General features: G+C 42.5%; 1 protein-coding gene across 2 annotated transcripts; it reads left to right on the forward strand.

Annotated features, from left to right (window-relative positions):
* Positions 1–521: 521 nt before the first annotated feature.
* On the forward strand, positions 522–23,593 carry usp10 (ubiquitin specific peptidase 10). 2 transcript variants are annotated; one of them, XM_061670661.1, is made up of 15 exons: positions 522–787; positions 6,659–6,727; positions 8,019–8,064; positions 10,264–10,323; positions 12,479–13,666; positions 15,891–15,982; positions 16,518–16,627; positions 16,708–16,763; positions 16,832–16,935; positions 17,230–17,329; positions 17,453–17,633; positions 19,178–19,343; positions 19,851–19,995; positions 20,270–20,335; positions 20,876–23,593. In XM_061670661.1, exons 1-15 carry the CDS (start codon positions 767–769, stop codon positions 21,061–21,063), a joined length of 2,592 nt encoding a protein of 863 aa, XP_061526645.1. In that variant the 5' UTR covers positions 522–766; the 3' UTR covers positions 21,064–23,593. The 2 variants fall into 2 exon arrangements, with proteins under 2 accessions (XP_061526645.1, XP_061526646.1); XM_061670662.1 differs by lacking the exon at positions 10,264–10,323.
* Positions 23,594–27,444: the final 3,851 nt, after the last annotated feature.

Genomic DNA, 27,444 nt, shown 5'->3' on the forward strand with positions numbered 1-27,444 from the left:
ATAAATAAACACTTTACAATACAATAGCATTAGCATCAATGGCGATGTGATTTATTCAAAGACTTATCATATGGAATATGCAGCATGCAATTCTTTGTTTTGTGTTAAACTTGACAGTCATCTTAAAACGTGTCAAAAACAGCTCGAAGCCAAATTGTTCTGAGGTGAGTTGAATTCACAACCACCATGCCGTGCTCGTATCACAGGTTTCTGCTCGCAAATCAAAGCAGCGCAATCATCCGAACAACGTCTCGAATCTTGGAAAACTTGTGCATTGGATCATTCATATCTCAAGGCAGCACTCAAAATCTGATTTGTATTCCAATTGGGGAAACCCAGATTACACACTCAGTAAAACAAATTGGGATGTAAATTGAGACGAGAATGTTTGTTTGGCGGTGTGATTTTTCTCATGTAAATTGTGTGCCTTGGCTCAATAAAGGTTGGGAACGCAGATATAAGGGTTGTGGGCTTTTATTGTGAAAGGACAGGTCTCCACCGGAAGTATGTGCGGACGGACCAACCTCCCCTCGCCGCCTAGCAAGCGAAGAAGACGCTGGCTAGAAATGGCGCTGACGGCGAGTCGAACGGCATGAGGTTGCTCAACGGCTTTTCCGTGGATCGCAGACATCTGAGTGCTGGGGACATGACATCGGCCTCCAAGTAGCGCACCCGTCGAGGCGGCCACCGCTGAGCTTCCGACGTCTCCCCGGGGAAGAGTTTTCGTCTTGTCCGTGGAGGAGCGCAAATCTCACCGGGAGGGAGCATGGCTTCTTACGGCAACCAGGTAGTTAGCGAGCTAGCATTCATTGCAACTTGCTCTAACGTCCTTTTTGGGCACCACGGCCGCTTAAAAGTCAGACAAACACTTTTATTTCTACTAGAGTTTCATTACAGCTACAAGTCGGAGGCACGGATGCGGGGGATAAATTGAATTTAGCAACTCTTCTCATTGAAAGTGTCGAAAAGTGCTTGCTAATGCCCCCACTAAGCCTCATTGAAACTGCAGCAGCAGGAAGCATGGTTAGCTTACAAGGCCCCACGTTCTCTTAGCTGGAAACGAATTTCTCAAGGCCCGTGGGAATGACTTTAAAAGCTCGTTCTACCCACTCGCTTTGACCCTTTGGACGGCGAGGGTACATTCGTGCCCACCGTGTGTGTTCCGAAGTGACACCGAAAAGTGCTGCGTGTTCGCATGGCCCACCTGCTCTGGCTAGGGGCCTTCCCCGTGTGCACGTTACCGACCACTGCCTTCTAGAACACACTTTCTGTCTACTATGTTGCAAAATGAAAGTTTGCGTATGTTGTTTTGAGCCTCATTTGTTGTCGCCTTTAAAACAACAATGAGCTTTATAAAGGCACTTTTCCGTTGATTTCGCACAGGTTGGTGAGATTTAACGTCCTGCCTAGCTTTTGAATGGCGACAGTTAAATTGGCCTGAGTGATTGGAACGACGTGCTTCACATTCTGTTTTATATTTAAGGAAAGGGCCCCCCACGCGGATGGGTGCCATGGGAGGGGAGGGGCGGCTTGGTGAGGCAGACACATTGCGACGCTGAACTTTATTCGGGTTACTCGAGGCAACGGCTAACTCGAAACAAGGTCCACTTGAGAGAGTTAACGACCGTGGGTAGGACGAGTTCATGCAACTGCCCCCCCCCCCAACTGGCCATCATTGGCTCTGTTAGTGGAAATTGAGCAGTAAAGATGCCTTTTCATCCTTATTACAGGGTAGGAATAAAAGAATAAAACAGTAGCACTTGATTATTTTTCAACACATCTCCTCAACAATTTGGTTCTGTCTGCTACTTGAACGCCTTCTTTGATTGGCCAACAAGTTTCGTTAAAAGTATCCACCAATAAGCTTGTACACGGACCAAAACTACGGTGGGTTCTCCAAGTCGACGTGTCAAAATTGCCGTGATGTTTCAAACGGCGTCTCTTGCCCTAAAAACTCGACTTAAATACTGCAAAATGAGCATTATTTTTGAGAAAAGCAGTATGGGAAGCCATCAGTTAATTCTTTTGAGTTTATATATTATAGCAATGTATTTATTAGGTATTTGAAGTGCTTATTCCTTGTTTTTGTTGAGAAATTTCTACAGAGATGCTGGCACATTCCATATAGCTAATGTTTTAATAAAATGAAATTGGTGTCTTAATGCCGGTGTGCAATGAAGGTCCAGAATAAGGTGCATGGAGGTCAGTGTCCAAAATGTTGACAGTCGAGTCGAGGGAATGTGAGATTAGCGTTTCCCTCTCAGGGTGGAATTAAAAAGCCGCATGGCATGGGGGAGGAAGGATTTCCTCAGTCTGTCAGTGCAGCGGCGTGCCACTGAAGCGTCTGCCCGGACGGAGATGGTGCTGTGCAGTGGATGTTGTGGGTTCTCCACGATGGACAGAAACTTGTTCGGCGTCCTCCTTTCAGATGTCAGCCTGTCCAACTGCCCACAACAAAGACCCCCAAAGCACACAACCGCATACACGAGGACGCTCGCCAATGTCAATTCCTCGTCTAGATGTTAAATCATTTATCAAATGTAGTAATTCCAGTTATTAACGCTACAGTTGGGGTTGGTTAAACGATGACGTTCAGGTTCATCCAATGCGATCTGCATGATCAATTGCCTCAGGCGCTCCTTTATGGACCATTTTTAACTTTTTCTGACTAATGGTAGTCTTCCTTTTTGCCAAAAGTGACTTTAATTTACAAGGCTGGAAATAGTGAGGGAAGTGATACTTCCTAGTTCACTATATTAATGTGCATTTACTGTCAGTGTTCCCATAGGAAATCGTAAAGGCACAGTCCATTATTTAAAAAAAAATAAAAAAGTGCTGCTCAACTTGGTTATGTCTTTGATACTTTGAACTAGACCAACCCTAGTGAAATGTCTGTGGAAATGTAGATTGTAAAAGCCATCATAAATGATTAAATCCCAATTTACAGACTTATTTACATCATCAGTATGAATTGGAGAACTGACGTCCTTGGAAGAATACCTAGCTAGCCGTTATGGGCAAATCCTGTTTTTTCTAAAAGCCGTGCCCAGGAAGTTCTAGATAGACAGAAAACATGACCCCCTCCCTTGGGGGCACCTACATTGGTGGTAGCTAACTAATTCATTAACAGGATTTGATTAGTGGGACCACCTTTTCACTTAAACACACCTTTTCTTTCAAAGTACTTTTTTTATTGATTTTGCAATTTGTGCACAGAAAGACACATCCCTTTGCTGTTTCACTCCAAAATGATAGCATAGATAACAAAGTACAAAGTCTGGTGGGAGATACAAGTAGGGAATATGGTCGCCGCGGTTAACTACCAGATAAAGTGAGGAAAAATAAATATGAGGGTGCGTCTTAACAAAATCAAACTTTGACAGCAATTGAAATGATACTTTATCACACCATTGCTTACTCCTCTTGACTCGGCGTGCCACGCCACAGCGCATCATCCCCGGCCGCTTCGTGTTGGGCTCACGATGGGGCTCGATAACATCTGTGCTTGCCAGGCTGCCTGTCGGGGCAGCCGCCTCGGTCATCTCCCAAGCGTAGCTGCTCATCCGTTTTGCACAGCGTATTTTGCAACCGGCTAACAGTGTTGTCATCCATGTCGACATAAAAGTATCTCCGCAGAGCTGACGTGGTCCCCACTCCCTGGAAGCTGTAGGTCAAGCTGGTGAAGTGGTATTGGTGTCATTGTATTGGACCATTTTTCGAGTAAGACTACAGTATCGGCATCCTCAATGTTTTAGCTTCTCAACAAAGATGTTTGTGTTGTGCTTACCATATTAGATGATGCGTGTACATTAGTGCTGGACCTTTCCCTCCTCTCGGCAGGTGTGCACACATTGTTACAAATAGCTATTTCTAAAGAATGTATTACTGGGGGGTTGATGAACCTTAAACTCCACAAGGAGATTACTTGAAATGTTTTGATACTCTGTGATACCTGCTCATGGATGTGTGATCCTGCTCTATGTTGTCCCGGCTGAAGTGGTAAAATGATGCAGATGGCTAATTTGCTGTAATCCTCTGGAAAGCAGCAGCAGAGGCAGCTTAGCGAGGTACGCGTGGCACGCCTACAGAGGAAAGCAAAGCGACATTCACCCCGTTGTCATTGTATTAGCCGCCCGAAGCCATCGGATTATGGCAGGCTATTTGTCGTTTGTCGGAGTGCAATTTCAGCAATGCGGGACCTCACGTGGGGCCTCGTTTGCAAAGAGTTCTATATGCTCGACTTGCACTTTCTTTTTCTGTGTGCCTCCCCGCTCTGCTGTTTGTTTTACCGTGACGATTGAACCAGTGGAGCGGCTGATGAGCCGGTGTCACCTTTGCGCTTTGCCTGCTCATATGGACACTTTGGTTGCACTTTTGCATGACAGCTGTGATCTTTGAAATTATATACATTCAAAACAACAACATCGGTAGCAGTTACCGTAATTTCTTGTGTATAATGAGCACCCCCAAAGTTGACCTCAAAATTCTGGAAAACCCTTCGACCTATGAATAACGCATTTTTACAATGCATGATTTTGCTTCGACCCATATGATCAAAACATGAAGTATTTATTCAAATAATTATTCTGAAGCACTTTATTTGAACATGTAATACTTTTTTTTTAAATTTACTTGCTCTTATTTAAAAATTCACAGCCTTTTATTTAGTAAATGACAAAACATACAGTTGTTGTCATATGTTTTATTACCAAGGCAGAATTTGTAAGATGGGTACAATTCTTTAAAGAAAACATGAACGGCTAGGCGAAACGCATTTTATTTTAATGGGCTTCTAATTAAAACTGTCAAGCATTTTATAAAAATAATTATTATTAAACAAAACAACCATAAAGAAATGAATTATGGTTGTTGTTCAGTCAAAACAATATTTCACAAATTCTCCCAGGGTATGTAAACTTATGAGCACAACTGTACATATTTGCAGTCATACGTAGCCCTGTCATATTGGAATGAAAGTGTAGACTACACCTTTTTCATAACCTCTAGTTGGCGGCATATTAGAATGAAAGTGTACACCTTTCTCATAACCTAGATGGCGGCATACATTTATAAAATGTGAAAGCTTTTTCATTTCCCCCTATACCTATGTATAATGCGAACTATTGCCATTTGACTTACCTGCATTATACACGATTATACATAATTTATACACAAATTTGAATATCGAGCGAAAGTAAATTTCCAGTCTTTAATAATTTAGCCCCAGGGCCAGTTTAATACCAGGGCTCCATACCATCCCTAGGATTGATTATTTCTTATCAGGGTTTTTCCCAGCTCAAATTGGGGCAGAGGTGGTACCGTTCTGATCATTCCTGATTTTCATTGATCCATCCTGTGACAGTGTAAATAGCCCCTTTTCCAATTCAGGAACCTTTTCAGGAACTTCTCTATCTACCCTGGTAGTTTGAGTTCCACCGCGCAAAAACAATAGCCTTAAATTGCATACCCGAGGAGTATTTGGTTCCTCTTGTTTACCAGGGTCGTCTGAAGACTACCAGGAACTCTTAAGGGGGCGAGCTGTGCTGACGAACGCTGATTGGTTGACACGGACGTCATTAGCGTCACACCTTTTTGTTTATTTTTGACATTCACAGAGGCGCTATTACTGTATGTAATACAGTTACATACGGTAAGGCTGGGAATAAGGGGATTCACATTGTAATTTCCAAGTAAAAATCATTATTTTGCACCTTGGAGCAGGCTGGCGAAACTCTTTGCTCAAGGCTGCCTTCTAGCAGGGCAAGAAGGCGGTGGGGTCTGCGGCCGGTGCCGTCTCGGCCCCCCTAGGGAGCAGGCTGGCCTGCGGGGGCTAAGTAATAGCACTTGTACTCTGTCTGGAGAAAAACTGGTATCAGTGCGTCCCTAGCCATTTCATTGAGCAGAGAAATCATTTGGGGAAAATGACCTCATGTGGTCAGTCCTTGTAGTCCTTGTGTTGTGTGCTCCCTAAATGTCAAAACACAGAAGAGCAATTTTTATTTAAACACCCATTCACACCATTATGACCAATTAAGACTCCTCAATGGACCTAACACGTTTTCGGACTGTGGGGGGGGAAGCCAGAATGACCCAACACAAACAAGGGGAGAACACCATGTGGAAAGAGCCAAGGCTAACAGAATAAACCGGATAATCTTGCTACAGTCTTCGGATCGCATACTTAAAGCAGGTAAGGGAGGTTAGTTGTAGGTTCTTGCTTAAGAACAAATTTGCGTTCTTGTCATAAACTGAGCACCCCTTGGAACCTGTTGAAAGGAATTTTCATTCATGACGAGAGAAGTTACTATCACACTTTTTATTTTTCTAAATAAATTAAAGTAGCACATGGCAAACAAACCTGCCTTTTTTTTTTTTTTTTTTTTTTTTTTTTTTTGGGAATGCTCAAGGTTTATGTTTAACCTGGCATGACTTAACATTTCCGAGTTGATTTTGACCGCCTCAGGTGTGCTACATTTGCTCATGCAACAATAATCCAGTTTTTAATCATTTCCTAATGTGAGGAGACTATGTCCTTGAGTGTGTTTATTTATTTGACCTCTTTTCCAAAGCATAGTCTCTTTGAACACAGCAGGTAATAACATACACGTGTCAATTATTGCCTCCCCACCTAGCTCATGTTTGTATTGTCTTTCCGCAGTATATCTTTGGGGAATTCAGCCCTGATGAGATCAATCAGTTCTTTGTGACTCCGCGATGTTATGTAGAGGTAAGGAGCTCAACATTATTTCTGAAATGTGTTTTGTTTTTGTGAGGAGGAAATGGTTCTTCATTTGTATTATGTACAGTCATGTTGTAGCAGCTGTGCAGCACTGCTCTAAATCTATATAAAAACTTAAATGTGACTACGTTATTTTTATATATATATATATATATATATATATATATATATATATATATATATATATATATATATATATATATATATATATATATATATATATATATATATATATATATATATATATATATATATATATATATATAATCAATCAATCAATTCCGCTTGCTTGACACTTCAATATGAGGTGAGTATGTCCTCTGATTATTGTCTAAAAGTTTGCGATCGTCATTTGGGCCAAAGCGCACGCACGTTTAACATAAATCTCACGCCACTGACCAAAAATGTCACAAAAAGTAAATCATTTCAATTTACTCACGGTTTTTAATCTCTGCTGTTTTAATTGAACACAAAGCTGTTGTTCCGTTATATGAATGACAGCAGGTGGGTACACAGGTTAATTGCACCTTCTACCATCAAGTGGAAGAACCTTTAATTGTTCTGCCTGGCAAGAGGCATTCCTGACATAAATAGATGAACAAATAAGCATTACATTCATTCCTCGCTATATATATTAGATGCTCAGACTACATTTAAAGACCAATTTGTACAGAAATTATAAAGGGTTCACATACTTTTCCCTCCCACTGTAAAAGAAGCTGCTTAGCTGCTAAACTATTTGCCTATTGCAAAGTACAATAGCCTTAAATTGCATACCTGGTATGTCTATGGTCAAAGTAAACATCTGCCAGTTTAATATAGCCGCCTACCGCTTGTTAGAACTAATTTATAATCCCTCCACCGGTGTTCAAGAATAGACACAGCCGCCAGTGTGCTTTTAATAGCTTATTATTTATTGAACCAAGGTAACACAAACACAAGCACAGATTAACACACAACCTGCCGTTCGCCGCAACTGACTCTTAGTTACCAACAGTTAGTCAACAGAGTGGCTAACGGTTTAGCCCGTCAACACTAGATTCTCATTCCCTGACTCAGATGTCCCTCAACAGGCCACGCCCGTCTGTTAATGTCACAAGTTTGGCACAAGGGTGGTCGGAAAGGTAACCCGATAAACGAGGGATTGCTGTATTTGTGGTACGGTAAATACATAATTTCGACACACCTGAGAGTGGTTGGGAAATCGGTGGTCTGCCATGCAACCATGAATTATACTTTTTGTCTTTCCTTTGTAATGTGGGCTTTTCTCCCTTTACAGCTTCCACCGTTCAACGACAAAGCGCCGTGTGTCAGTCAACCCTCTGGTATGTACTTACACTTTGCCTTTTTCTTTGATTAGAATTGAGATGCCATCTATAGTGTTCAACATAAATGAGTACACCCCAACTGATTTGTAAGAAAGCCTTGTTTCCTTTCAAAATCATTTTCTTTCCATGGCATTTTATCCTACAAAATACTCGTACACATTAATTGTGTTGTGAAAATTAATGCACACCAGCAAAACAAAGTTTTGGAGTAAATGTAATCCAGAATAATACAACCACAGGTGCGTCTAAACATCAAAATTCAGACAATTGTTCTCATGTTCACTGAAAAATTAAGCTTACTTTTTCATTTTATTTATGTTGAGCACTGTATCTTTAGAGACTTTATCACACACTATATCAAAGCAGGCTTTTAAAATGGCAATACTATTTATATCCCATGCTGAGCTGGTGTCACCAGCTTGGGAAGGGGGGAGTGTTCATTTTTAGCATGCATCTGTACAAAAATGTATTTGCAATTAAAGATTATCAGTGCAATTATATCTTTTCATTATTTTAAGAATATACAGTGGGTACTGAAAGTATTCAGACCCCTTAAGATTTTCACCTTTTTATCTTGCAGGCCATTTGCTAAAAATCATTTTAAGTTAATTGTTTACCACATTAATGTACACGCAGCACCCCATGTTGACAGAAAAAACGGAATTGTTGAAACTTTTGCAGATTAAAGAAAAACTGAAATATCACACAGCCATAAGTATTCAGACCCTTTGCTCAGTATTTAGTAGAAGCACCCTTTTTGAGCTAATACAGCCATGAGTCTTTTTGGGAATGATGGAGTAGAAGTTTTTCACACCTGGATTTGGGGATCATCTGCCATTCCTCCTTGCAGATCCTCACCAGTTCTGTCAGATTGGATGGTGAACTTTGGTGGGCAGCCATTTTCAGGTCTTTCCAGAGATGCTCAATTGGGTTTAAGTCTTGGCTCTGGCTGGGCCATTCAAAAACACTCACAGAGTTGTTCTGAAGCCACACTTTCGGTATTTTAGCTGTGTGCTTAGGGTCGTTGTCTTTTTTGAATGGGAACCTTCGGCCCAGTCTGAGGTTCTGAGCACTCTGGAGAAGGTTTTCGTCCAGGATATCCCTGTACATTCATCTTTTCTTCGATTGCAACCTGTCCCTGCAGCTGAAAAACACACCCGCAGCATGATACTGCCAGAACCATACTTCTGTTGGGACTGTATTGGACAGGTGCTGAACAGTGCCTGGTTTTCTTCACACATGCCTCTTAGAATTAAGACAAACAATTTATATCTTTGTCTCATCAGACCAGAGACTCTTATTTCTCACCATCTTGAAGTCTTTCAGGTGTTTTTTTTTTTTTAGAAAACTCCATGCGTGCTTTCATGTGTCTTGCACTGAGGAGAGGCTTCTGTCGGGCCATAAAGCCCCGACTGGTGGTTGACTTTCTAGAACTTTTGCCCATCTCCCAACTGCATCTCTGGAGCTCAGCCCCAGGCTCTTTGGGTTCTTCTTTACCGCTCTCACCAAGGCTCTTCTCCCACAATGCACAGTTTGGCCGGACCTGATCGTCCCAAACGTCTTCCATTTCAGGATTATGGAGCCCAGTGTGCTTTAGGAACCTTAAATGGAGCATAATTTTTTTTTTGTCATCTTGGCCAGATCTGTGCCTTGCCACAATTCTGTCTCTGAGCTCTACAGGCAGTTCCTTCGACCTCCTGATTCTCATTTGCTCTGACATCCACTGTGAGCTGTAAGCTCATATATAGACAGGTGTGTGTGGCTTTCCTAACAAGTCCAATCAGTATAATCAAACACAGCCTGACTCCAATGAAGGCGTAGAACCATTTTAAGGATGGTCAGAAGAAATGGACAGCACCTGAGTTAAATGAGCGTCACGACAAATGGTCTGAGGACTTACGGCTGTGATATTTCCGTTTTTCTTTTTTAATAAATCAGCAAAAATTTAAATTTCGTTTCTGTCAATATGGGGTGGTCTGTGTACGTTAATGAGGGGGAAAAAAATAACTTAAATGATTTTAACAAATGGCTGCAATATAACAAAGAGTGAAACATTTAAGGGGGTCTGAAAACTTTCCGTACCCACTGTTTTAAAAGAAACCCTAAATGAAAGCCACTAATTAACCGCCGCGTTAAAAGAAAAAGCTGCGTATGCACATGACATTTGCTTTAACTTGATTTGTATTGACTATTTAGGAGGTTACTGCACTCCTGCTGTACCATATATAATGGAGTCAATGGGACTGCAGGGTTGCGGTGAGTGGAGGAGCCCGACACACTGTGGCTTGACTCGCTGTTGTGCATTTTGCTGTCAAACTTTAAAAAAACCCAGCCTTCCTAACTGGTGGCTTCCTAAACCTTGTGCCTGTATTCTTTCTCTTGCCTGTTGGTCAAATCTGTAGAGCTTTGCATGCTCAAAATCCTGTTATTTAGCTTATCTTCTCTTGCATAATAATGCATTTCAACTCTGCAACAGCCCAAGGTGATTTTCCATTTATTCGGGAAGAATTGAATCTAACAAATTGACTTGACTGAGCCTTTTTTTTGTTGAAGTTCAACTACACTGTACATTTACGGCGTGTGATTTCATTCCTACTAACAGAGAGGACCTTTTTTTTTTAAAAAAAAAAAAAAACTGAGCCAGAGCAGGTAACTGCAGCCCTTCACACACTGTTGACCATTGGAGGACCCTGCTTTGTGTACTTTGCGTTACCAGTTTGCTTAGTCATTACAGTGAAGCAATTTTCCTAATTTGCACGCACTAATATTTCTTGTTTTTTCACTTTTTCATTTTGCACCTCACACTTACACAGCAGCCATGCATAACACTAACTACAAAAATGTTTGATTTGTCGATGACTTGTTTGACTTGGAAAATAAATATTTAAACAAATACGAGGTAGGTTTTAATTGTTTATTCAAAACACATGCTGATTTATGTATCAACCTGCTGTCATAGTTGTAAAAAAATAGTCTGGCTCTAAAAAATACTTTACATTTTTGAAATACTTTTAACCCTGCCGACAGACATCTTTTTTTCTGGTGAAAAAACTTTACAAGTGCAGTTGCATCTCAATAAGTCAGAATATCGTTCATAAGAGTTCATTTATTTCAGTAGTTCAATTTAAACAGATTCTATATTTATTCATTAAACAAGGAAATATTTGTACAGTGGTGCTTTGCCTTAAGAGTCACCTTTTTTTAAAAACTTTTTTTATACAAGCGTTACATTGTGGCAGCAAACTCCACTCACTTCGCAGCAAGCAGCAGTTTGTCAAATAAAGAACAAGTTGTTTAATACCTCTCCCATTTAGTTTACTGTCAAGCAAAGTAGTACACAGATGTTGTGTATTTAGAATGACCACATAACTTTGCCTTTGGCGAATGCCTGTTACCGTAATGCTAACAGAAAATGCAAAACGCCATAGATGGGCAAACATGGCATCGGCAGTCACTGTTCTAACCCTTTAACCAACAGATATATATGAACACAAACGGTATAGCAGCACTTGTAGACAGATAATATAGCAATACTCAGGAATATTCTTTATCCTCTGTGAAAAACGACTAATATTACAGTCGCTTACTGAGCAGTTGTGACAATGTCTCTGTCTGAGATGTACTGCCCCTGGTGGCCAAGGGAAGCTCACCAAAAGGAAAACTATAAACGCCTAAGTCAAGGCACCACTGTACTAAATTTTATTGTTTCTAACATATCGTTAGCCTAATAGAATAACTGTCAGTCATTTTTGAAAATTTTTGGAAAACCATAAAAAAAAACTAGTTCTGAAAACGTCCAGTTGGCTTCATTCAACCTTTGCGAATTACTGTGAGTGGGATAAAAAAGAACATCCGTGTTTTTTATTTATATATATAATTTATATATATATATATAATATATATATATATATATATATATATAGAATATATATATATATATATATATATATATATAATTTATATATATATATATATTAGAGAGAGAGAGAGAGAGAGAGAGATCTATATAGATGGATAGATATAGTAATCTTCACATGACTTGGTAATTGTGTTACTAGGTTATGGATATTCAAATTTCTTTATAGCGAATTTGGGCGTTTTGTTAGCTTTAAGGTATAATCATCAAAATATTAAAATGAAATGTAAACTGTTAGGTATTGCAATCATTGAAATGTAAACTGTTAGCTATTGCAATCATTGTTCTAAATTGAACTACAGTAGCGAATAAAATAAATGTTCTACAATATTGTAATTTATTGAGATGCACCAGCATCTGTGTCATCTTGCATAATTCGGGTCTTTTGTGTATTTCCATGGGCTCTATGCTGTATTTGAACCCTCAATTCAGTTGTTCAACTTCTTTATCTCTATAGTTGTGCCTAATTGATTCGTATATCTGTGTCATTTACAGGAGATGACTATCAGCGTATTAAGTTTGGTGTTGATGAGGTGATGGACTCCAAACCAGTCAGCGGCGTGAAGGACTCTTTGTACAAGGTGTCGAGCACCCTGAACCCACAGGCTCCCGAGTTCATCCTGGGCTGCCAGCAGGCTCAAAAGACACAACAGACGACGACGATGACGACGACTCCGGCGGGTGACGCCCCTGTTGGAGGCCACTTCAACTCTAAGGACGGGCCCGACTCTGAGGCCTCGGCCCTGGACAATCACCAGGCGTGCCAGGACATGGACGGGCTGCCTGGCGGCCTGGGACAGCGTGAGAGGAAGAAGAAGAAAAAGCGGCCCCCGGGGTACTACAACTACCTGGACCCATCGGCCGGTGGCAGCAACAACACCAGCAGCAGCGGCGCTGCAGAAGGGACGCCTGTGACAGCACTCGTGAATGGACACGCGCTCGGTGTCTCGCAACACATTGCCGAGGACGTGGACTGTAAGACCTCTTCGGGCACCGGCCTTTCCTCTCCAAGTGTCGACTCGACGGCGACAGCTGCTCCGACAGCCACATCCACCGCCAATCAGAGGACTTGCGATAGCCCTGATGACTTCTCGTCGGACTTAAAAAGCGGGACCGCCTCTTTATCGGATGGCAATAATGCAACTTCCCCCTCTTCGTCCACATGTCAAAGCAGATGCATGACGGAGGGACCAAGGACTGCAGATGAGCAGCCAGATCTTTTGGCTCCCCAGAGCCCCGAACTTTCAGATAATTCACAGAGCCCCCGCTCCAAGTCACCTCTTCCTGCCTGTACTGCTACGACTACTGAACCGGAGAGAGGGGAGGTGGCTGAGAGTAATGGGTTGGCGGAGTCCGACACTCCCGTTAGCGCAGATGGACACAAAGAAGACTGTGGCGATTCGACCCAGCAGGTCTATCCGCAATGCGCCGCCCAAACGGCGGCGACGGAGTCGTCTCATTCGCCTGCAGTTGCGTCCGCGCCTACAACCAACCCTCCCAAATCTTGGGCTAGCCTCTTCCACAACTCTAAGCCACTTCCCGGCAGTCCTCCGGCCTTTGTGGAGGTTAAGAATGCCGTGGAAGTTGTTGCCCCTCCTCTCCTGACACCCGAGGAGAAACCTGTTGAGGTTAAGGAAGGCCCTGTCCATGTTTCAGAGGACCCTATGGCTCCTAAGCTTGCAGGTATTCTGTGAAGATGCTTCGTTTGAACATTTAATATCCTTGATATCCAGCTGAAGGGCCATGCACTATTATGCATTTTGTCCTCGCGAGTAAGAATTAAGCGCACACTTGTTGAACGAATGTCTTACCAGTAACATTTTGTACACTACTGTCTGTATGACATTCCTGCAGGCGGACCAACTACAAGTTATTAGCGCGGCAGAACTGTGCACTAGTTGACATTTGTGTGCTACTAGTACTGCTCGTGAAGCCCTAGATGTTAACTAGTTGTTTTTTATAATGTCCATACCGTTCTGTTCGTTAAATCCGAAATCAGTTGGTTCTGGGTCGGTTAAACCGAGGCCCCGCTGCACTATATACACGCTTGAGCATTTATTCGATAGCCAACCATCTTAAGGTCAATGCACCTGTATTCTCTTTGTCCGCACAAGTAGAACAATTGTGTATTACCAGTCGAAAAAAATTCTCACTACTGCTTTGCACTCCTGTAGGAAAATTTCTCCACACCCGTAAAACTACTTTGGTGTATTAGTAAGCCAAGTAGATGTTACCAATGAGGCCAACCTGTACACCAGTTGCCATCTGCGTTCTAACAATACACTCTGAGTCCTAGTTGCATGCTTTTGTGTTTATTCCATATCTTTGATGTCCATGTACCAGTATGCTCCCCCCCCCCCTCATTAGCAAGACAATTTCAATGCACTTGTAGAACGACTGACGACCATTACTGCCCTGTACTGCATGAGATTTCTGCACACTAGTTGGACTACTACATTACTGCTGAGGCAAAACTGCTCTTGTTGACATCGACATAAATGTTAACTAGTCTAATAGTTTCAACAGTGGTGCTGTTGTCAACTAGTTCCACAATTATTTCTTACTAGCGTGCAGAAATGTCAATTTTCAGAAATTTCCTACTTCTGGTGTCTCTTCGTGCACTCGTAGTGATTAATTGCCTACTAGTAGTGTTTAGAATTTCATTTGAGCATTTATTCAGTATTTTTGATATCCAACTTAAGGTGGTACTACTAGGCCGGCAGTGGCTGTGCGGAAAAAACACTAGTAAGACAGTCACTCTACTGTTGAGCTGAATTGTCTTACGAGTGAGGACCAAGAGCATACTAGTACATGCACCTTAACAAAATGTCAGAGAGAAGAAATGCTCGAATAGCTTTCTATACAGTTAACTGCCTGTTGAACAAGGCATCCCCTGTTAAGAAATGCAATCTTTTTGACCACTTGGTGGCAGTGTTGATCCAGGTGGTTGAACCATCGACGAGAGCGGAGAAAGGGGAGGGTATATTTTAGTGCTGTAGGGTGCATCTGTTAACGGGTGCTTTAACATCATTTTAGAAGTAATATTGCTTTATAACTTCTTCCAGACACAGAAGTGGATGCTGGTGTCTAGTTAGTCACTTCCTTACTTGGAAAGTTTGTAAAGGTGACAATATGGCCAGAGAAACAATGAGTACTTTTCATAGAGTTCTGTTGTATACATTAGATGTGGTGGTTGCATTGCAGATGGTAGTGTTTTCATCCAGTGTGAGAAATGTGTTTTTTTTTTTTTGTTTTTTTTTTTTTTTTTTTTTTTTTTTTTTTGCGCGGCCGTATTTTTAAGACTGGACAAGACAATACCTGACAAACATGGTAACGTGTACTCACCGCTAAACAATCGTGCCTTGTATAGTTTTTGAGTTCCTCCTCTGGAGTGTTTCCAGAGTCTGAAAGGCTCACAGACTGGTTTAATTTTACGCTGATACTCAAGAGCATATTTGTAGTCATTAACTCAAAACAGAGCTTTAGTCTGTCTGTGATTTTCAATTTTGCACAATAACAATGTGTTAAGCAAGATGGTTTTCGTTACTGTTGTATTAAGTGTTGTCCCATTATGAAACATGTGTTTTGTAACAGGGAGTCTTAGGATTAACAATTAGTTGTTTTTTTTATATATATAACTACACAGATTTAGGATGAGGTGGTAAAAATGGTCTCCCCCGTTCCAACCTGTCCACGTTACCATGGGAGCTGTGTTCTAGTGGCAGTCTCCCTTCCTAGGCGTGGTACAACATAACCTTGCTCCTGTTCACACGTCTCTCGCGTTGCTGTCACAAGAGACACGGTTGGAAGAAGGAACACGCGTTACGATGCGAGAGCACCCTACTGCATGTTGATGAGTGTGCAAGAAGGCTGCCTGTTTTAAGATTGTTGTCTGTTTAATCCCCAGAACTTATAGAGAATGTGAAGTTGATACATAAACCAGTGTCTTTGCAGCCGAGAGGACTCATCAACAAAGGAAACTGGTGCTACATCAACGCTGTATCCTTTCACCATCTGCCTTCACAAATGTGTAATAGCACCATTACCCCCTCTTTTTTTCAAAGCGGTACTGGATAATTTAAACCGGGCACAGGACTCCAGGTTATTTGTTTTCATACAGTTTTTACAGAGTTCGATGGAAAGTTGTTTTGAGTGTCTGGACATTTTTTAGTTTTTGCTAAAAATTGAGCACCGCTAAAGACAATTTGAATGTGTCCTGCAGTTGGCTGGCGACCAGTTGAGGGTGTACCCTGCCTTTCGCCCGAAGTCAGCTGAGTTAGACGCCAGTACACCCCTGTTGCCATTCATACAACATACACGACTTGTCAAATACACACACGCGCTAATATAATTGGTTGAGTTAGTCAATATTTTGTATCCTTTTTTGTTTCCAGACTTTTTGTTCTGGTGGTGTGCTGTGAGATTTTGAAAATCTAAAATGTCCTTGGCTCAAAGGTTGGGAAACGCTGAACACATGAATTATCAACAACCTTTTAACCCTGCCGATTTTTCTTTCCTGACTCGAAGCCCTCAGACTCTCCAGGCCCTCATCGCGTGTCCTCCCATGTATCACCTGATGAAGTCCATTCCTCTGCACAGTGAAGCGCAGAGAGCATGTACCTCCACGCCCATGATAGACAACTTGTGAGTAACAATGTCACCCTGACGTTTCGTTGACTATCCACGTGCTCTGCTGACTGGCTGTCTTTTGTGTCCCGACTAAGTGTGAGGCTGGTGAATGAGTTCACAAACATGCCGGTGCCAGCTAAACCCAAACCAGGTAAGCTGTGTTTCCAGAAGATGGAATTTTTTTTTCTTTGCATCACTGACCCAAAGCGTTCTTCACAGCTGTTGGGGATAAACTGGTGAAAGACATTCGGCCAGGCGTTCCCTTTGAGCCAACGTACATTTACGGACTCCTCACGCTCATCAAGTCCAGTCTCTCGGAAAAGGTGGGCCACCTCAAGATCGCAAACTTTGTTGTGTGTTTACTTTTTCTTCATGTCTTCAGGGACACACCGTACTGGAATCCACTGTTCGTAGTTTTCCAAATTGCACATATTTAATTAGTTACAATTTGGCAACGCATGGAAATAGAAGCTGTGTAATGTGCTGAATACATCTTTTTTGCAAATTGTATGAGTAACGAGATTTGTAATTTGTGTACAAGCAAATACCTTGACTCGAGTTTTCTATGCTGGTCGGCATTCTTTGCGTTTTAATCGGTGATGATGATCTGGTTCCAGGGTCGACAGGAAGATGCAGAGGAGTATCTCGGCTTCACTCTAAATGGATTGCACGAGGAGATGCTGGCATTGAAAAAACTAATCTCGCCTCAGGAAGAAAGTAAGCACCTTTGACACGCGTGCGTCACCTGCACAGTGTGCAGAATTACTATTGACATTTTTGGGAATGTTCAGTTTATGAGAGAGGATGAGGTGGACGTTTTCCCTCCTGTGTTTTGATCAGAAGCCCCCACACCCAACGGCCCAGAGTCCCCACCAGGTGTGGAGGAAGACAACGCTGACAAGGGCGAAGAGGGAAGCGAGGACGAGTGGGAGCAAGTTGGCCCCCGCAACAAGACTTCCATCACTCGCCAAGCTGACTTTGTCCGCACGCCCATCACTGACATATTTGGAGGACACATTAGGTACGCGGACCAAACCAAAACTAAAATAGCGGCGCTGCTTTTGTAAATGTATCAAGACAGAGACGGCGTGTGGTATCCACCCACAGAAACACTTTAACCTCTTGCCCGCTTGAAAAGCAAGAACCAGAGTGGGCGAAGCTGGCCTTAATAACATGTTGTATGAGCTTTTGGTCTGGCACTGACTGCAAGATTTTCCCAACATTGTTTGAGAGCAGAACAAAAATGGAACGGGGGGGGGGGGGGGGGGGAGGGGTATTTTTGTCTGCTCATTTGCTCCCGATGGTTATTTTGGGTAGTAGTTAATGTTGGTGCATTTTAGGGAAACATTTGTTGCCCAATGACAATGAGATTGCCATATGAACAGTCCATCAGTAGCTTTGAATACAGGGTATCCCTAAAAATTTACTTTCTCTTTGACTGGCTAATACTTAGATTTTGTTTGTTAGGTTTGGCAGCGTAAACATAATCTTTAGGATATCCCTATTAAAACGAAAAGTCCTTTGGTGTTATGTCTGGCGAATGTGAAGGGAATTCAACGCTATGTTCATCCAAGCAGAACTTTGCCTCCCTCCATCTTTGCAATGTTTTCATACTAGCATTTTATGACAAATAATACGTTTGCTATTATTAAGGCTTTATTTGTGCTTAGGGGTTGGACTGATTAGTTGCTTGTACTACTCCTCATCGACGTTTAAGACTTGAAGTCGGCTACCGTAGTTTCTTGTGTATAACACGCTCGAGTAGAATGCAATAAAATTGACCCTGAAAATCAGGAAAACCAGACAGCGTTGTGATGGATGACGGGAGTTTAGCAGATATATAGGGAAAAAGCAGCTAACGAGTGGCGCTGTGCCCACGCCGGTCAATGACCTGCAAATCCATCAGGACAGATATGATATGGTGGCTCCCACGAGGACCTCGTGATTCTCGGGTGAGCAGCAAAAAATTACTGTATTATATATACAGCTGTATCATTTGACATTACATAATATTTTGGAATTAAAGTACTGTGGTGGCGGGTCAACATAATTTCCAGACGGAACCAAGTGCCGATTTAGTGTGTTCCACGCATTAGTTTTTGGTGTGGTGGACTTATGGTGACTTGCATGTTTTTTACTAATTAAAACAATTATGTTCAGCATAATGATGTGTTGTATTTTTGTTTTTGTTTCTATGCCGTTCTGTCAAAATATGTAATTACTTGAAACCGCTGTGCTGAAAACGTCAATCTACTGTATCGATTAATCGACTTTGACTCAACTTCCATCACATTATAGTAAGAGGACAAAAAAAATTCTAGTTGTTCAACCCCTAATTTTGTATCTGAGACAAACCAAAAAAAGTGATGGGCAGCCAAATACCATGTTTTATATAATATATATATATAGATAGATATATAGATGTGTGTGTGTGTATATATGTATATGTGTGTGTGTGTGTGTGTGTGTGTGTGTGTGTGTGTATATATATATATATATATATATATATATATATATTTATTTATTGTTGGTGTTCTCTGACCTGGTGTTGTGCTTTTGCGGCAGGTCGGTGGTGTATCAGCAGAACTCCAAGGAGTCGGCCACGCTGCAGCCCTTCTTCACGCTCCAGCTGGACATCCAGTCCGAGAAGGTCCGCACGGTCCAAGAGGCCCTGGAAACGCTCGTCGCAAGAGAGTCGGTCCAGGGCTACACTTCCAAAAGCAAGCAGGAGGTATGAAAGAAGCACCACACATGGATGCTATGTGCTGTTTGACATGATTTATTTGTGTCACCGCCGGTACTGTTCTTAGCTTGTACACAAGAGTTTTATTTGGTCCATTTGGTAGTACGACAGGAATGCAACATGCATTCCGATTCCCGTGACCACAGCGGCTTTGAGATTTGTTGTCGTCGTCGTCTGATTGTTCTGGAACGTGCGGGGGTGGTAAAGGTTTTCTTCATTTTAGGTTGACTTGAACCTGCTGCAGACCGTGGTGTGTGTTAAACTCCTCCAAAACACTGAAATGATTTACAAGTCATCACTTGGCGGGATCGAACTGTTCTTTTCTCTTCTCTCGTGTCGCCTTCTCTCGTATTTGCAACATTTTTTACTGGGTTTTTATCTTAAGCTCTTCGCTTATAAATCAGCGTCACCCCAACGTTTTTATAATGGTCTGGGGACAGATCTTGTACCCCCACAATTAGTAGTGATTGCACACACGTTTGTCCCTCGTGTCAGATTGAGGTCAGTCGGAGGGTGACCCTGGAAGAGCTGCCCCCCGTCCTCGTGCTCCACCTTAAGAGGTTTGTTTTTGAGAAGACTGGAGGCTGTCAGAAACTCAACAAGATCATCGAGTACCCCGTTGACCTAGAAATAAGCAAAGGTATGACTGTTTTATGAGACCACTGTCTGAGTAAAACCTTTTATTGGGAGTTTTATTTGCAAGGCACTTCTACAAATCAAAGTTTATATTTTCTTGTACAGATCTTTAATAGTAATGTATCTTTTTGTCACCAACAAGGAGTGCCTTATCTTTACTTTATTCACATGCCTATTTTCAAGCACCAATGTTCACATTTGCTCCCAATAAGGACAGCAATAGAACAGGATGTAACGCAATGGCGTGTATACTTAGCCTTTTATGTGATATCCTGCAGACCTCCTGTCTTCTGGAGTGAGGAGCAAAGTTGTGAAAGGCCAAAGAACATACAGGCTCTTTGCAGGTGAGTTCAGTGACTTTGTTTGCTTTAAAATTTTATAATCTACCTTGGGTTCATTCTGTAACCGGTCCCAGTTTAATTTGGATCGTGTTCATGTTTGGAACAGCTCTTCTCAATGTTGGCCAGAAATGAGCTTTCTTCAAATTTTGATGACGTTTTCCCCCCGCATAGATTTTAAGAATGATAACAGTTAATTTCCGACATTTTTATTGGCGTCTGAATTCTGCTTCGCAATCTTAACCCGTTTTCAAAATGTGTGACCCCTACACATGAGGGGAAAGAATATGGATGCTTACTGGGTGTTGTACTTGAGATGAAAAACACAACACAACACATCACACACACTCGTCAATCGCTAGTCTCTTCCCGGAACCACGTCTGTCGTAGTACCGAGACGAACCTGTGAGAGGCAGCATGGTGCCACGGGGCATCAAGACTGCCAGAAAAGTTAGACTAAGAGGAGCTAGGCTAACTGTTAGCTTACTGGGTAACCACACTGCGGTTGCAAACTCTGAAAGAAATGTTTGTCTTTGTCCCCGGCAGTGGTCTATCACCACGGGAACAGCGCGACAGGCGGTCACTACACCACGGACGTCTTCCACATCGGTCTTAACGGCTGGCTGCGCATCGACGACCAGGCGGTGAAGGTGATCAACCAGTACCTGGTGGTCAAGCAGATTGCAGAGCGCACCGCTTACCTGCTGTACTACCGCCGCGTTGACCTCTTGTAGGCGCAAACGCACACATCGCCTACGAAGCCACATGCATACGCTCACACATATACACGCCAAACACCGCTCCCTCATCTCACACGTGACACACACAAACACACACATGTGGAACATATGATGAACAGGAACACTGCCCGACTTTGTTCTCTTGCAAGATTTTCCTCCTCTTCCCTCGTGTCCCTGCTTCCTTGAGAGCCAGCTTTTCCAGCACCTCTTCCCAAGCGGAGACACAAGTTGCATTCCTTGCAACGGCTCGCTCTTCTCTGTGCACCACTGCTGTCATTTTTCTGTTCTTCTTCACGACGACGACGACGAGAAGAGAAAAAAAAAAAAAAAAAAGAAAAAAAAGTCAAACAATAGGCGGTTCGGGTGAAGAACTGCAAACTGGACTGCTGAGGTATCTTCTCTCCACTGAGCGGAACCACCCGGAATTATCAGTGTTGGCCTTTTTCACGAGGAGAGCTGCATTGAAAAAGGCCCAAATGCCCGTATTTGAATGAGCGCATTGATCAGGCCTAGCACCAGCATCGCCATCCCAAGCCTGCTCGTCTCCGCTTCCTCATCTCCTTCCTCCTCCTCTTCCAGGTACATGTTGAGCCCTCACACCCAGTGAGTGCGGGGGCTACATGGAATTTGAAGTGAACGCTCTCTGGATCTTTGTCAACGAAGAGTATCTAAACAAAAAGTCTTTAATGCGCTTTAGATTTTAAGATAAGCTTTCTGTGCACAAAGTATAAACTTACGATAATGTGGCAGGCATATTTGCAACTGTTTAGACTAAAATGTAAAAAAACAAACAAACAAACAAACAAACATAAAAAAAAACGTGCGGTCCTAAAGGACTTTGCTTGTTTTTAGGTTTTTTTTTGCACTGGAGATGGCAACTAATCAAAAGATAGATTCCACTGCAAGAACTGCCCTCGTTTATTTTGTACATTTCCTTCTCGATCCATTCGTCGTCTCTGTTTGCCGCCGCCCGTGTCCGGGTGACTCGTCGGCGTGTCTGAACCGCAGCGCCCTTAGGTTCAGTCTGCGATCTTTTCCCCACCCGACTCAGGCAGGCACGTCTGAAGTGACACCTCCCCGGTGCGTAAAATGTGGGCGGCACCAGCGCTCAGACGCGCACAAATAGTGTTTGCTTGTGTTGAAAATAATCAGGGTTGTTTTTTTTGGGGGGGGGGCATAATTCATTGATTGTGATTTGTTTGTTCAAGCTACTAAAATGTTTTTTTGTTTGGGTCCCTCATTGGTTGTCCCCACGCTCATGCTTCCCTCCGACTTGCGCTTGCATTTGAATTGGATGTCTTCAAAGGAAATGATACAGGCTAAAGCACAACAATAATGTAGTTCTTTGCTCCATAGTTAATTTTTTCTCTCACTTGCGCGATCACTTTCATCATCGCATCTTGCAGCAGGTACTTCGACCAGATGTTTTTTTTTTCAAGAGGTGCCCCCCCCCCATTTCAAAATTTGCCAGTTAAAGTTCCTGTAAAGTGAAGACATTTTTTTTGGGAAAAGTGTTGTCAACAACCCAGGCAAATTGGTATGATTGGAAAAAGAAAAAACGTGGCTTCATAGTGAAAAATCAAGCCATTGTCTCCGCTCTCATATGCTGTGGGCGTGTCCAGTAAATGTGTGAAATCACGCCCGGCTGAAAAATTGCTACTTCAAGCATTTTCTTACTGCCTTACACATGCCTACATATTTGAGTCACAAATATCGACCCCCTTAAAGTCGCCGGCTTCTGGAATAAATCCCAATTGGATGGCGTGGGGCTTCACACTCGGCAAGTGGAAGTTCCAGCTACCAGCTAGCTCGTGAGCGAAACCGGTATTAGTAATCTGCAATTGCATCGGATAGCCACTATGAACAACGGCGGTCAGTGTTATATATAGCTGCTGCCAGTTTAGCCTCCCCATTACTTGGAAAAACTAAAATGACAAAAGTAGTTGAACGCTATGCCTCCATTCAGTTCTACATAGTTTGAATCTCGGAATTCACTTGACAAGGCCTCTAAATTTAAACAAGTTTGCGCATGGCTTCCACACTTTTTGTTTTAAGACTAATTCAGTGGATCTTGATGTGGAAATGTCATTAAATCTTTGTGGGTTTTAAACTTTTAAACCTTTGCCAATTAAACCAAAGTACACCATATTGAGCCCTGTTAATTTTAAAAATTCATTTTTATTGGCGCGTCTAAATCTCCTCCATTCGAGTTGTGCCGCAGGTTTTGTAGCGATTTCTCCCCAAACTGTGATCTCCATCTTCATTTGCATATTTATTCCCTCCCAAGAAGACGACGACTGTCAGGACTTTTGGACTTTGAAATGGGCAACATGGGTTTTCCGATGCGCCTTGCTGAATTGCTTCACGCCTCATGTTTTGTCTTCAGTATGAGCGCCTAACACTATATTGTCTGCTGGAGTTCTACAACAATCTGTTCTGTCTTTTTAATTTCAGGCATCCAGCGTTTTGTTTTGTTTGTTGTTCGAATAAAGGATTGTGCAAAAAGCAGTTTGCTAATGACACGGAGGCCGAGACGTCTGGTCATCTTTCTAATCCCCCGCAACAGACACAAACGATGCAGAGTCTCGGTCGAGGCCGCGCACTTTAGTCATGTGGTGTTTGCAGCAGGTTGGAGTCTGTGGTGGGACTGGCTTGCCTCGCGGTGCGCTCGGTCCTGCGGCGCGGCGGCGCGCCTCTGCATAATGGAAAGCAGACCCGTCAGTGAAAAATCTGCTGGGTCTGCTTGTTTTCAACCTCCTCTTCCTCACGATAACTAGGCCGTCCTCGGAAACGTGAACGCTTTGCTCAGCAACGCTAGTCAAGTGGAATAGAAAAAGTGTGTCAAGTGAGAAGGTCCACATTCGGCTAGTTGTGTGACATCATCCAGCTTTAAGGTCAATGGTAGTTTAAGCACTATAGGTTGAGGAGTACAATTTTGTCACTGGTAGTACTGCTAGTATTCAGCTGTCAACTAGTACACAATTTTGCCTCACTAGTAACATCTAGCGGTCCTTCTAGTTAGGATAAGGAGCATACTAGTACATGGACCTGAAACGCTCGATTACTGCCTTCTGCTAAGACTTTTCTGCATGCTAGTAGGACAACTGCATGTTACTAGTGAGGCAAAGTTACAGAAAAGCCTAGTTTGGAAATTAAAAATAAAAAAACACTTTCCATTGAGCTCTTGGTCAGAGAAAAGTATGCAGCCCAAAAAGTACTAAATCGCTGAATAGTAGTCAAACATTAAAGCAAACTTAATTTGACCTCTAAACTTTTGTTCGTTTTAGGTTCATGCTTTTAACATGATACATATCAGTTGCAATGAGTTTTTAACTCATCCAACAAGTTATAAACTAATATTAAATACAATGTTTAGTGTATTATAGTTCTGCTTAAAAAAAATATATTCACATTTGTTTCCCAATCTAAGGTAGCTGCAGTAGAATTTAGTCAACAGTTTGCACCCCAGTGTGGCAATTTAACCACATGGCGTCACCATGTGCCATTTTTCATGATCCCAAACGCACATGAGCAGTGATGGCGAGGCCCCTCCACCACCACCCATTCTATCAGTTTTAGGGGTCGGTTCGTGACCTTGGGCTCCCGTGCGAAAGACATTGTACGCGCCCAGAGGGGCCTTTTCAACTCTCGTCAGACGCATGCTTTCAAATGACATCGTGCACGCTTTCGCTACTGAAGCTGTCAGCCTGAATTCAAGCGCTACGTGAATAATTACAGGCCGTTGAAGCCATTCTATTCTAATATTCGTAGTTGGACCACCACGGCCTTGAAGTTGGCATAGAGTTTGACTCCTCGAGTGGCCACAAAAAGCCTTCCAGTCTCAAAATGTAACATGAGGAAGCCTGCGGGGGGTTCGCCTGTATGAAAGCCAAGCGAGTCGTTTATTATAATGGAGCCCATTTGGCGAAAAGAATGTAGTCTTCCATTTGGAACGCGAGCTTGAGGATGAAAAATGTATACCGCTACAACGCTGCTTAACGTCTCCAGAAACAATCAGTCCTTTTCATGTTGACATGATACGTTCACTTACGTACATGTGGTTTGCAAAAAAACCCGACAATAGAGATGTTTTATTCTAGCAAGTTTTGGTTTTGCAAAAATGACTCGTTTGGAGGCGGACTGATATTCAACCTTACACGCAGCAAAGGTTTTTGTGTAAGTTAGCACGTTCCTAATGTTGTCTTTTTGAGGCTTGCAATTGTTTAAAACCATAGTTTCAATCAAAGTATTTATTTGAATGCCGAGCGAGGCTTTTTGAGTACGAAAATGTTGCACAATAAAGTACAGTACGAAGTCTTAATAGTGGACAAACTTTTCCACACAGCAGATTCTTAGAATGGGTTTCCTTTAAAAAAAAAAATATAAAAAATATATATATATATAGCATTATGTGCGTGGTTTTAACATGTAACACACTGCTTTGTTAAATGTGTGTGTAATAAGTGGTTAAATATGCTTGGGTTCAATTCCCACTCAGTGACTGTGTGGATGGTCATGTTAGTGGTGGCGGTCTCGTGCTTGACTGGCAACCAGTCCTTGGTGTAACACCCTGTGCACGCGCGCGCACACACACACCTACCTACCTACCTGGGCTACGCTTCAGATCGCCCCGTGACCTTCATGAGGGCAAACACTATGGAAAACGAATGGCTGGAAAACTCTTTGAGATCTCAACATGGGTCAGAACAGGTATGTGATTCTTTAATTTTAATTACATTCCCCCCTCATGGCGTCAGTTTAATTCAAAAGACTTAAATCATACTGTTGTATGCTACGGCATCAAAAAATACGAGGCTGCAGAAGGTAGTTGGTGTATTTCCCTTACAGAGCAATGAACCAGTTTGCTAGCGCCCAGTCAGAATTGACATCTTGACCTGTTCAAGGCAGCAGTAGAATCACGTGATGTGTCCCAGCCAATCACTAAAGAGAGCTCATGAACTGGAAATCCCCTAAAAATGGTTGCTTTAATGTAACATTTTCAGGCCTCTCTTTTAAAATGTTTATTTTTTTAAGGCAGCTGGGACATGGGTGACTCCTGAGTACGCGAAGCAATTAAAAAGGCGCTTTAGTTGTTGTAGTAGTGCAATTTGAATGGGGTACTTGAGCGTCCGTGCTTAAGGCCCAAAAATTAAATGCAGGTTTGTCATTTTGAAAACGTAATAACCATTCAAAATGTCTAGTATGTTTTAAAACGAGTGGCCATCGTAATAGCTGAAGCTAGTGTGGCTGACCGTTGTCCTCACCCACCGCCAGCTTATTTTCGTACTCGCAGACCCGCGCGGTTCTCGCCTTGTTGGCCGAACATTTCGCTGCTCCAGAGAGCAGTAGTCTAAAGTCGTCCGTAAATATGCGATGAGTCGATTCCCGTGTGGCGTGTTAAAGTCGACTCATATGGCCGTTTCTCTGGGCCCCTCTTCGCTACTAGCCGGCAACAAGTAGTAAGAGGTCACGTATGGGGCACCCCTGACATTGTCGTCGCAGTGTCTAAAGCACGGTAACTATTTTGTCTCTCCGGCTACGTGCCCTCGGCCGTTGCCTGGGTTGCCCTTCTCTGTTGCGGCATCGCTGACCACAGGTCAAGAACCTCAAGTCAAAGGCAACCTCAAAAGTCTCTCGGCCTCATGCGACCCGCGCGGACGTTTCAATGCCTTCTGTGGTTTGTTTGGCTAATCGACCTCATGTTTCGTATGCCGCCTTCAGTGAGTCTCTCGGCCGTTTTCCTCCCCGCTTGCGTGTGTGCGTCATGTTTAGAGGTTCTCCAAACCACCTCCTCCAACCCCTGTCTAAATAAACCCGCTCACTCTATTGCATATGCAGTACTGTGTGTGAGATGGTGGTTCCCCCTTTGAACACTACAGGAAAAACTGCAATCCCACCTGCTTATAATTATTATGTCAGAAGACAGTTTCCACTAAAATTATTAATTTTCTATCAAGGGTGTATACAACATGCACTATATACAATAGACAATATAACATTTTAGAGTGTGGGTAATTTTTTTTTTTTTTTTTTTTTTTTTTTTTTCTCCCCTTTCCCTTCCCTTCCCAATCCTCATCCGCTGGAATTTTTAGTAAAAAGTGAATCAGGATGTCACGGGAACACTATATCTATACACTGTAATTTAAATGCACTAAAAGTGGTAGCGTGGAAATACCCGTGTCGTAAAATGTTACTGTTAATTTGCGTCATTCGTGTGCCAACCAGCCACTTGCCGCACTGTTGAGATGGATGATGACTTGGCTTCTCGTCAACGTTGACCTCTTTAGAACAATTGGGACATCCCCTTTGCCTCATTAATTAACAAAATCAATCAGCTGTTAGGAAAGACTCTTCAGTTCCTACTAAATCTTAATT

Source organism: Phycodurus eques, chromosome 2, assembly GCF_024500275.1.
Source record: "Phycodurus eques isolate BA_2022a chromosome 2, UOR_Pequ_1.1, whole genome shotgun sequence".
In the NCBI taxonomy this organism is placed as follows: domain Eukaryota; kingdom Metazoa; phylum Chordata; class Actinopteri; order Syngnathiformes; family Syngnathidae; genus Phycodurus; species Phycodurus eques.